The 11,451-nt window shown below is 66.1% G+C and overlaps 2 protein-coding genes across 2 annotated transcripts; one reads left to right on the forward strand and one right to left on the reverse strand.

Annotated features, from left to right (window-relative positions):
• Positions 1 to 740: 740 nt before the first annotated feature.
• V1510DRAFT_405508 (uncharacterized protein) lies at positions 741 to 2,173 on the forward strand (the record flags this gene model as incomplete). The annotated part of the gene is given in 5 exon segments (XM_066932336.1): positions 741 to 1,086; positions 1,250 to 1,403; positions 1,476 to 1,752; positions 1,766 to 1,827; positions 2,005 to 2,173. 5 exon segments carry the CDS (start codon positions 741 to 743, stop codon positions 2,171 to 2,173), a joined length of 1,008 nt encoding a protein of 335 aa, XP_066791709.1.
• Positions 2,174 to 8,553: 6,380 nt separating this feature from the next.
• Positions 8,554 to 9,583, reverse strand: V1510DRAFT_400536 (D-isomer specific 2-hydroxyacid dehydrogenase; the record flags this gene model as incomplete). The annotated part of the gene is made up of 2 exons (XM_066931962.1): positions 8,554 to 9,287; positions 9,325 to 9,583. 2 exons carry the CDS (start codon positions 9,581 to 9,583, stop codon positions 8,554 to 8,556), a joined length of 993 nt encoding a protein of 330 aa, XP_066791710.1.
• Between the last annotated feature and the right edge of the window lie 1,868 nt (positions 9,584 to 11,451).

Consider the following 11,451-nt stretch of genomic DNA (forward strand, 5'->3'; position numbering starts at 1 on the left):
GTACCGCGCGCCGCTGGCGCGGGCCGCCCACCGCCGCGCCCGCCGTCACGGCGGCAACCGCCGGCGGGGGCAGCGGGAGGGGTCGCTGCAGCACCAGCGCGGCTGGCATCGGCCAGGGCATCCGGCGGCGGCTGACGGCAGCCGCTTAGCCCGCCGGCAAGGTGCGGGGACAGCTCAAGGGGCGCCCGTCGGCACGGCCACCGCCAACGCGTCTGTCTCGCACCAGCCAACGTATCGGTTGCTCGCGCAGCCGCCGGCGCACGTCCGCTGCCGGCCTCGCCGCTGCGGATGCCGTCGCCGCTGCGGAGGCAGCGGGACAAGGCTGCCTCAACGATCTGCGCTAGCCCGCCCGATCCGCCGCGATGGTGCCGGCATGTACCCGGTAACACCCGCAGTAGTACGCCGCATCCGAGCACGCGCCCCTGGCGCCCGCCGTCGTGGGCGTCTCAGACCTGGTCCGGTCTCGTGCAGCTGGTGCGCGGCCTGGTGTACGGCGTGGTATACGGCCAAGCGTCGCCGCACCTGCCCGCCGTCCACGGCGCCGTCTGCAGCACTGTCCACGGCGCCAACCGCCACCAACCGGCTACCGCCGATGTCCGGCCGCTCTGCTCCAGCCACATGCCGCCCGCCCGTCTCGGCTGCGACCCATCCGTGTTCGGCCCGTGTCTCAGCTCGCGACGTCACCGTCTTAGCGACGCCTAGCCTGCGACTCGCGTCCGTACCGTACTAGCTACGTATGCATGGGCCGCACATGTGCTTACACGCCGGCGGCCGCCACGCCCGCCCGCCGCTTTGTCCGCTCGGCGTTACTGCACGCGCACCAAGATTCGCAACCGCCGCCGCAGCTCTCCACCCATGCGGTCCCCGCCGCTCCCCAAGCCACTCCGGCGGGGCCCGGTGGCGCCGGCACCACCGGCGCACTCCTGCGCGCTCCTGCGCCTCTCCTGCAGCTGGACTACGCCACTGCGCTCCGCCACGCTCCCTCCCGGTCCCGGCTGGCCGGTCCGCCAGTTGCCATCTCGGCACCCTCCCGGCCCTCCTCGGCGTATTCTCGGGACAACCCGTCCACCTGCGCCACAGGCCACGGTCAGCCGAGCCCGGCTATCTGAGCTCGGACTGGTCGGCCACTAGCCCTCCCGCCTAGCGCCCCTCGTCAGCGAGTGGCAGCGGCCGCCGCGGGCCCAGCCAGCCGGCGCCATCCCAACCGCCTACAGCTTAGCGTTCTGTACAAACGCCCACTAAACCAAAGCTTCTAGAAATTCCGGGCTTGCAGCTGCCGCTGTGCTCGTACACTGGCTCTTGTTCGGTGTTCCTTTCGGGGTGGCCCCGTCTGGCACGCTGGCGCTACTACCCGCTCTTGCCCGTTTGAGTCCAAAGATCGACACTCACATGTTCCTATCCGCGTGAGCTAATTTTAACACATGCCAGTGCCATAAACGGTTCAGCGCAAACGCGCAGTTGCCAATCGGGTCTAGTGGCCGCTATACCTTCTCCCTCAAGCTGTCCCTGGGCCCCGTGACAAGCCACTACAGCAGCACTCCATGGCCCGTCGTTCGTCTGGACCCACTGCCCGACAAGTGGGCACTTTTGGATCGGCTCGCGACTGGCACCGCCGGCCGACGCGTGACACCTCCAGGGCGCCACCACTCCATACTCCGCGCCTGCCTCTCCATGCGTTTAGGTTCGCGACTCCCATCTCGGCACGCTAATGCCTGGATTCGGACGTCTACCACAGAGGGCAGGCCAGCCTACGTAAGTGGTACAGGCCACAGCGCTGGCGCCTTCGGCGTACGCCAGACAAGGTTGCCTGCGCGTCGGCCGTCACCGGTACATGTGGACCGGACCCGCCGCCTACGCATCTGCGGCCTTGACGCCCTGCGGCCGTCTGCGGCATGCTGCATAGCGCGAGCAGCTAGCGCCCCGCGCCGTGTGAGGCTACAGTCTAGCCGACACGCACGACGTCTGCGCTACGCTCACGCTACCGCCGTACTATTTCGTTTCTAGACCGTTACTCGATCCGGTACTGGCGCCTTGTAACGCTGCCGGCGCAGTGCACGGCCCCGGCACGGCGCAAACACTGCAGAAGCGGCCGATGCCGTGCTCGGCGCTGGCAGCCCGCGGCCAAGTGCCGCCGCGTGGTCTCGGCATGCCTGGCGCACATTACGCGCACTAGCTGCTGCAGGCCACTCGGCAAGCTGCGAGGTGGCAGGTCGAATCTGTCGCAGCTGCTCGCCGACGCACAGGCGTCCGAAAGCATCCATAGTCACCCACGAGCGGCTACGCGGAGCCTGCCGCGCCGTACGAGCGATGTCCGGCGTCTGCAGACATGCTGCAGCCCTCTCGGCCTCGGAGTTAAGTCCGGCCGCGTCATTCCCGCTATAGAGCCGCGGCCGCGCGCAACTGTCGTAGATGCCTGGCGGGCGGCCCCGTGACAAGCGTAGCACAGTACCTGGCCAGCGTACGGCGCCAATGTGCCCAGCGTGGTCGGCGCATCCTGGCATGTTCCGCGAAAAAGCACATGGTCTCTCTAAGCGAACCGAAACTGGTAGAGTTTGCCTACAGGCAATCGGAGCCGCCGTGGACGGCCGCTAGTCGCTCGGCCGGCCGTCGCTCGCCGGCAACTAGCGGCAGCGGCTCGAACATCGCGTCGATCCGGGAGGGCCCGGCCGAGCGTTTCGGAGGATCCGCGGCAACTATGTCATCTTTGCATATCAGACCTCGGCACGCCAATCGGCGCCGTCACATCCACGCAGATCCTCGTGCAAGGGGCCCGTTGCAATCTTGGGCGGCCTGTCATCGCCAGGACGTACGGGGCGGCTGAGCAGCCAGGGCCCGCAGCTGGCGGTTGCGTCCTGTGGCAGCGGGCAGGTGCAGCTCCGTGCGCGCTACGCCTGCCAGCAGGCCGGAACTCCGCCGGATCCAGCGCGGACGCGCATGCGCTAGGTTTTCGGCGTCGTCCGCAGCCGCCAGCCACCAAAGGCCAGAACTGACGGCACTCAATGTATATCACGGCGACGTCCGGTAGCGGCCCACCGCGATCGCTTCGGTTGGCATGTCGGGCGCGCCACGCACACGATCTTACAGGACTAGTTTCAGGTCAACTCTAATTGTTCACGAACTCTACGCGCATGGGAAGGTTTGACGGCCAAGGTTTAATCTAAAGGTAGCATGCTGGCGGTCTGGATCTGCAGAGCGCTAACCCGGGTGTCGTTGCTACACGTTGGGCTCCTAGTGAATGCTAGCTCCCGCGTGCAGGCTAGACCTCGTGTCAGCGCGGAATATTAAGGTCGTTCTATCCAACAGCGCGGTCGCTCAGCTGCGGGCTGCTAGCGGCCATCAAGCTGGCGGTACGCTAGAGCGAGCTAGTCCATATAGTGGCTGGGCACGCATGCCTGCGGCGGTCGGCGAGCGGGGTCGGGTCGTAAGAAGGCGAGCACGGCCACCGAGTGACTGGACCCGACATCCGTATACAGGACAGCGGGGCAGACCGACATCACCGTGCGGCTGGGGAGTACGCTGGCCACGCGCCGAGCGCAGCACGCATCCCACCGACCTGGATACTCGTATCTGTCACCGTGTCCAGCAACAGCGGCAACCGTCGCAGGGTGCTGCGGAGTACGCCCCGGAGATGTACGTCCCGGAGATGCGCCCGATCGCCCGCGACACTGGCGGGGCCCCTTACCAGTACTCCTTGTAATTTCTATCTTTAGCCTAACGCGTAGCCGCAGCAGTACCCGCGCCGGTCCACCGCTAGGAGCCGCCCAGCGCTGGCTGGCCGGGCGCTGCTCGGCAGACGCGGGATGACGCAACTATTCTGCATAACGCTCTGCGCTCCTGAGCTCGCTACGCGCCTGACACCGATCGGCGGAGTCGCCTGCTCTGTCTGATCCATAGAATCCGCTTGCTGCGCCGGGATCTGCCGTCGATGCCGTGCTAACCGGGCCGCGCCCCTCCCCCCCGTGTCTCTTTGAAGACCGTAGCCACGCGAACGAACGCCATGCTCAACGGCCTGTTCTTGGTCCCTGTGTGCGACGATTTTTTTTTGCCTGCAGCAGCGCGCCTGCGGACCGCGGTTGCTACCAGATATTCGGAAGGCGCAAGCACCCTAGCGCGTGTTTGCATGGCGCCGTCGTGCTGGCTACCTGTCTAGTTGCAGTGCCATGCAGCACGGCTGCCCCCATGTGGCCGGTTCATGCGCGGACGCCGATGTATCTCGCAAATCTAGCCTCAATGGTACTGGCGTCATAAACGCGTCCAAGCGCGCTCGCATAAAATTGAGACACTTGAGGGGAAAACAGGTGCCGGCTGCGGCTCTGCTCGCTCACATTTGGATCCCCGCGCCTGCTCGGTTTGCATGTGCGGCCACCGTGCAGAACCAAAGTTCAGCAGCAGGCCCTGACCTCGCTCGGAAACAGGGTCCCAGTGTATGCAGCAGTACGTTATCACCTCGTAGGCGTACGGCTGCGGCGGGAGCACAGGGCAAGCTGTCTGCGGAGCCGCGCCCGCGCCGGGCCGGCCGGGTTCACGCCGGCCGGGCCGACATCGTTACAAGCTGACCGCCGCTACGCTCAGGCGCCATGCACCATGTGCCGCCAACGCCACCCGGTATGTATAGCCGTCGGCGGCCCGGCCCGCGCACCGAAACTACGGCCGGGTGCAGCGCCTGGTGCCAGCTCGCTAGCGCTCGCTTCGGTAGTCGGCCACTTGCAACGCCGGTGTCGGTTGACAGCCTTGCCGGACCAGTGGCGTCGGCCGCCTGCACCGAGCGGGTCAGCTACCGTAGCCTGCCCAGTTTTAGACCTAGACCACCGCCGGCACTCGTCCTAAGCAAATAGCCCCCGCTAGTTACCCAGCACCGCCAGTTCTCTACGGCTGCGTGAGCGTATGGTCCTGGCCGCCCTGAAAGCTCGCCAGACCGGCCATGGCGGCTTGGCCCGGCTCGCCCGCACGACGTGGCGTGCGTGCGGGTGCTTGTTCAGCCCGACCAGCCGCGTAGAAGTTACGGTCAGCCGCTGCAGACCTGTCTGCAAGCCCCTCCAGCCACGCCCGCCCAGCCATGCTTACCGGGCCCTCTATCGCTGGCCGACTTCAAGCGGAGCACTCCTGCGCGCAGTCGCCAGCGCTACTGCCCGGCCCGCCCCGCCCCCGAATGTCCATTATCGCCGAAGTGGTCGCAGGATAGAATATACCTGTCAGGCGTAGAGCTCCTGCGAACGCGCGCTAGCTCCAGCCACGAGTTTGCCCCGCTGACTGTTCTAGTCCTTAGCCAGGGGACTGTTCTGAGTGGGCTGCCCGACCGGACGCGCCTGGCCGGTTGCCGACCGGCCGGTCACACCTCGACCCTGATGCAGTTGACAGGTCTCTCTCTATAGCAAGGCCGCGGCGGCCGCTGGACGCGTTTGGACCTGGGGGCACGGTGTCGCTAGAAACAATACTCCTATTTTATTGCTGACTCGGCGCGTTAGTCTGCCACTGCCGAACGCATATCGGATATGCGTGACAACATATGAGGACGACCAGCGATCGTGCGGTGGCCGTGCACCGCCGCTCCCGCCCGTCCGTAGTGGATGCGCATGGCCTAAGTACTCGCACAGCCGCTCCAGCTACATCTGGCCTGCGTGCCTAGCAGCTGCTGTAGCCACTAGAGCTAGGCCAGTGCCGTCTGGGCAGACCCTAGACCACCTTTGTGTGGCCAGCCGGACCACTGGTACAGCCACATTGCGCCGCCGCTGTCTCACAACTGCAGCTGCAGTCCTGCGCCAGCTGCTGCGGAGGTTGCATGACTACCACCGCGGAGTCCGATGCGGCGGGATGCTTAACCAACCTCTGCCAGCCGACTGCCCCTGGAGGTGGTCCATGGCAGGCTCCAGCTGGTGCTGCAGAGGACACCAGAAGACTGGCCGCTGGGTGGCCAGTAAGACTGCGTCTGGTCGGTTGGGCGCTGGTGGATCGACCGGCCGCGGCCGGCCGCGCTCGCCCACTAGAGTCGTCCCAGACACGCGAGGCAGGGCAGACGCGTAAATGACTATGCCCGAAGCGGTTACACGAATCTCTCACTCCTCGGCTATAGCACCTCGTCTATCTCACACCAGGCGCGACCAATGGCCCCGTCGCCTTGCTGCGGTCGTCCTTGCCCCGCGGCTGCACGGGGCCGGCTTGCGGGCAGCGCTGGTACTTCATGCACTGCACGCGGTGCATGCAGCACATGCGACGCAAGCTCCGCAATCACAACAGCACGCGCTGTAGTCGCCGCCGGAAGATGGTGCGCTGTGACAGCAGACGGCCGCAGTGGGCCTCACGAGTTCCATCGGAATCTCGGAGCTACAGCCGCCGCTTGGTGCCCGACACCATCGGTGTTACGTGAGATCACTCGGCTGAGTCGGCACCAGACCGCCCGCTGGGAGCGCAGCTAGCAGGCAAAATATGCACTCGCACCCATACGGGTTAGTGCTAGGACTGGATGCATAGGGCTGCAGGTAAATAGCTGGGTACGACCGACGGCCGCGTCCGAGCGGTTAAGGGGGCGGCCGGAGAGGGGCATCGGCGTTCGCGTATCCACCGGTTCCATCGCGGTTGTCCGATTGCGTGTAGGTTGCCACGTCGATAGGCGATCCCGCTATCAGGCCCTAGTGGTCGGAGATTTGGACGCCCTCGCGCGTACGTGCGTGATGCTAGAAGACGTGCGTCCAGTCCGGTCGGCTAGCGCCGCTGGCGCCCGACGGGCGCGGTGTCTGTCCTTAGACAGCGGCGGGCGGGCCCCGTGGCCGCAGTTTGCTACCGCCGTGACCACCCCGTGGCCGGACGCGGCCACCAGCACAATGCCGCTGCCGGCCAATAGCGCCAATCGGACCCACGACAGCCAGTGCGCTGGGGAGCGTTAGTCGCTTGCCCGTCGCAGCTTAGTGCTAGCCGGTCCTGTGGCCATCGGCGGCTTGCCTCGCGTGCATGCAGGGCATGCGAAGCTGCACGCGCTCCGCGCGGGCGGGCAGGGCCGCTGCCGCCCAGCGTGACAGTGACAGCGGCAGCTGATGGGGAGCGGGCGGGGCAGCCGATCGTCACGTTGGCGCTCCGTGCACTGCCTCTGACCGCTCAATAGGCGTGCCGCGCCGGTAGGGACGGTAGATACGGGAGGTGCCGTACACGGGCTCGGCAGATGCTGCAGGCTATGCCGGCAGGGCTGTCTCGCCGGCCGCGCCGCGCGTGCGCGCGCGCCGCAAGACGGCGGCCAGAAAATAAGGAGCTAGTGTTTATACGGTTAGAGGGGCGCTGGTACCCAGTCGCCCGCGCCTACTATCGCGTTGCAGCTGCTCAACCGTCCGGTTGGAGCCGCCCGCGGCAGCGGCTATACCAGGGGCTAAATACAGACTGCCGTCGATTGAGTTTGCGGCCGCCAGCCAGGTGCCTTGTGTGTGGGCTACCCATGCCACGAGTCCGCAGAATTAAGCGAAATAGCAACGCAAGGAATGCCTGGCGCAGTGATAGTGCAGCCGCCGCCGGGCGATCGAGCTAGCCTGTCGCCGCGGTCCTGCGTGCCAGTGAACGACATGACGCTGAGCGTACTCCCGCCACTGTACCAAGCTACGCATTTCCACGATATAGTGCCTCATGCATGCATGCATGCGCGCCCATGTGCTCTAGTGGCCGCACTTGTGCTGATCGGGACGCGCGGGGCATGTTCCTTTTGGGTCTGACATCCGAACACGGCCGGTTGGCGCCGACGGCTGCGTGTCGCCACCGGCCATGGCCGTTCAGTGGGTCGGCTACGGCCGGTAGCGGGCGATCTACGGACGCTGGGGCCGGCGCAAGTGCATGGCGCGCCCGACCGCGGCGGCACGGCGCTGTTGGTGCCGCACCGCCGCGTACGCGGCGCCGCTGTCTGACCGCAGCGGAATGAGCCACTGGTCACAGCCTTGTCGCGCACGGCTCGGCCTGCTGCCGTGCGCACACATGCCCAAGCCAGCTTTTGCGCCGGTCCTTAGCTTGAAATTCTATCTTGGGTACCGGTACGATCGGCGGCGGTACTGTACGTGCAGGGTACCAAGCAGTGCCTGTACCGAGGCCGCTGGTCACCGCGGTCCAGCCACCTCGAGCCGAAGCCTGGCTGTGACACGAGCCAAAGCCAGCGGCAGCCGGTGCTGCGTCTGTAGGCCCGGGGGCATGCCCAAGATCAGCTCGGGGCGTGCTACCGCCTAGCGGCCGGAGCCGTCCACGGCTCCTGACCGGCACGCTACTGCTGGCGAGTAGTGGCAGCGTGGAAAAGTCCCAGCCGCCGTGCGACCCCAGGCAAGTCGGATCAACATCGGAGACATCGCACCAAGTCCGGGCGCCAGCCGGACGGTGCGATGGCCTCGGCCAGTCTAGACGCACGGCGGTGAGCCAGAATGCTCGTGCCACCGGCCGCCGGTCGCCGGCCGCCGGCCACGCGGGCCATAACCGCGCGCTCGCCCGGTCTACGTACAGCTAGCGTATAACAAATACTTGTCTATGGGCAGTTCACTGCGTCTTTTCCGAACGCTTCTGCGGGCGGCGGGCTGGCGGCAGGTGCAGCAGCGGTCACTGCATGCCGACCTGTTCCGCCACGATCGTATTCAGCTGGCCGCGAGTGATCGCCGCGCGGACGTTGCCGATGGCCTCCAGCTCCATCTTCTTCTGGGTCTCATACGTCGACGTGCCCATGTGCGGGATCAGCACGACCTTGTCGTTGTCGAGCAGTCCGGGGTGGATCTCGGGCTCGTTCTCGAACACGTCGAGGCCGGCGTTGCGGACCTTGCCGCTGGCCAGCGCGCGCACGAGCGCGTCCTCGTCCATGACCGCGCCGCGCGCCGTGTTGACCACGATCACGCCGTCCTTCATCTTGGCGAATGCGGCGTCGTCGATGATGTGCCGAGTGCCCGCGTTGAGCGGCAGATTGAGCGAAAGTACATCGCTGGTCGCCAGCAGCTCGTCGAACGAGACGTACTTGGCCCCGGCCGCGAGCTCCGGCGACAGCTCTCTGCGGTTGTGGTAGATGGTCTTCATGCCAAACGCCTCGGCACGCTGCTTGAGCGTGCGACCGATGCCGCCCATGCCGAGAATGCCGAGGATCTTGCCCTGGGGGTCGTTCGCAAGATCGACGCCGCGGTCCCACTGGCGCTTGCGCAGCTGGAAGATGCCCTGGCCGAAGTTGCGGATCGCGCCCAGGATCAGAAACATGTTGGCGTCGGCCGTGCCGTCGTCGACCGCGGTCGGGCAGTTGGACACACGCACGCCGGCTGCGGAACAGGCGTCGACGTCGATCTGGTCGTAGCCTGAGGTCAGCAATTGTGTGCGCACGCGACTACTTACCAGCGCCATTGTGGCACAGGAACTTGAGCGACGGCGGAAAGTGACTCACGAGCTCGGCATCGTACCGCCCGGTCACGTCGATCGAGAAAAACGTGCGGAAGATGGCCACGACCTCCGAGTACTTGCCCTGGAGGTCCGCAATGAACTCGTCGCGGTTGGCCGAGGTGCACGTCACCAGCGTGGCGACGTCGCCGAGCTGCTGCCACTCTTCCGAGGCATGTTCGATGGACCCAACGAGGAGGACGACGGGCTTGGACATGGTTACAATGACGTGGAGTGGGACGGAGCGCGGGCCAGCGAGCGACGTGTGCACTCGGAAAAACAGAAAAACTGGCTAATCGATGCCCCACGCCCGGCCAGTGGACCCCGAGCTAGGCTGCCGGAGGCGCCGCCGCGACCGCCAGCGGCCACCACTCCGTGCTGGTACCCGGCCGGCAGTGCGTCCGGCGTCCGGCGGCGTCGGGACACGGTCCAGTGGTCCGGCGGAGCCAGCGGGAGGCACTGCGCCAACGCAACTCGCGCTTGTGTCGGCTCATCCCGCTAACATCGGCGCGAACACGTCGGCTAATTAAAAAGCCGCCCTCCCGGCCGTGCGCGGTTCCTGTTTTGGCCGGCTGACCCGGCGCGCTCGGTGCTGCCGGCGATAGCACCGACGGGCCTCGGCCGTCCGAGCAGCCCTATATGCGCCCCGTTCTCCGGCGCCCGGCGCCAGACGCGTCCGTGCATGGTAGCACGGCTCGGCCGACTGGACCAAGCCTCCGTCGCACGTCCCCGAGGCGGCCGGTAGCGCTCGGACCGCTGTAGGGACTAAAATGGCATGTGCCTGAGCGCTATCGGCAAGTCCGACAGCGCCCTCGCGAAGGCTGTAACTGGCTACTGCGGCTCTCGTCGCTAGAAAAAATCGCCGACGTCAGCCAACGGCGCTTGCCTGTTGCTGCTCGGTCGCTGCATGTCTCCAAACCTGGCAGGGCGACCGCTGGCGGCTGTACATGTACGGTATTTCGCCGGACATGCCGGCTGAGACGTCTGCACGTCGCTGGACCGACACCCGGCGCTAACAGCGCGGCGATGCCGGTAGCAGTTCGGTCTCACTTGCTGGACGTCCCAGTGCTTGTGGCAGGCTGAGGCGGGTCACCATCGGGCTGGAGCGGGCTACTGTCGGGCCGCAGACTGGGTTCTAGGCAGCGTTGGTTGTTACTCAGTGCCTCTGCCCACTTGTACGTTAAGCTTTGTGCCGTGCCTGGGCCGGGCGGCTGCATGCTCGCCGCTGCCTGGAGGCAGTCCACGCGGACATCAGCGTGAGCGACCTACGCGGTGTGAAAACAGGCCTGACAGCTGTCAGTTCAGCGCTAGTATATGGGGATGTCAGATATGGTGAGGGGTGGGCTTAAGCACTGGAATCCCCCCATGTAAGATTCAACACGCACAATCAACAACCGTGTCGCTGAATACCATGGCACCCAGCCACCCATGCTGGAGCAGATATCACATGCGACAGGAGCATGCTAAGGCCGCGCGTCAAGCCGAGGGCCGGCGTAGGAGGATTTATCACATGCACCGGATCAATGCTCTGTCCAACCGACGCTCGTTACGCGGTCGGGTACAGGCCTGTACCGGTATCCCGGTGTAAATTGCGACGGCTACCGGTGACGTTACGCGGACGATCCAGTCCTGCGGGACGCTGCCAGATAAGACGCGGTACCGAATAGCCGGCCTGGTGGAGGCGCGGAGTGAACACCAGTCCGACACCGGCCGTGCGCCGCACGGTGCACTGCCACGGCGTAGTGGCTGTGGAGGCGGCCGTCAGCCGCACGACGTGCGGCTGCGGACGCGCCCTGGCGCGTGCGGCGCGTGCGGCTCACGAGCGCGCGTTCGTCCGGGTGTTTCCCAATTGGGCTGTGCTCAGGTCCCCACGAACAGGTCGCCGGGTCGGGCCGCGGCTGCATGCCGCGTAGCGCCAGCGCCTGCGCGGCCGGCTGCGACTGCCGGGCCGCGCCGACGCTGAATCGACGCGCGAATCGACGCGCGAGTCGACGCGCCGAGCCGCACGGATCGCGGCTCAGGGGTCGGTGCGCACCTTAACTAATCATCGGCGCAAAGATGACTAAAAAGGTTGATGACTAAGAA

The sequence above is a fragment of the Dipodascopsis tothii genome (assembly GCF_038497935.1).
Source record: "Dipodascopsis tothii strain CBS 759.85 unplaced genomic scaffold V1510scaffold_1, whole genome shotgun sequence".
NCBI classification, from domain to species: Eukaryota; Fungi; Ascomycota; class Lipomycetes; order Lipomycetales; family Lipomycetaceae; genus Neoaidaea; species Neoaidaea tothii.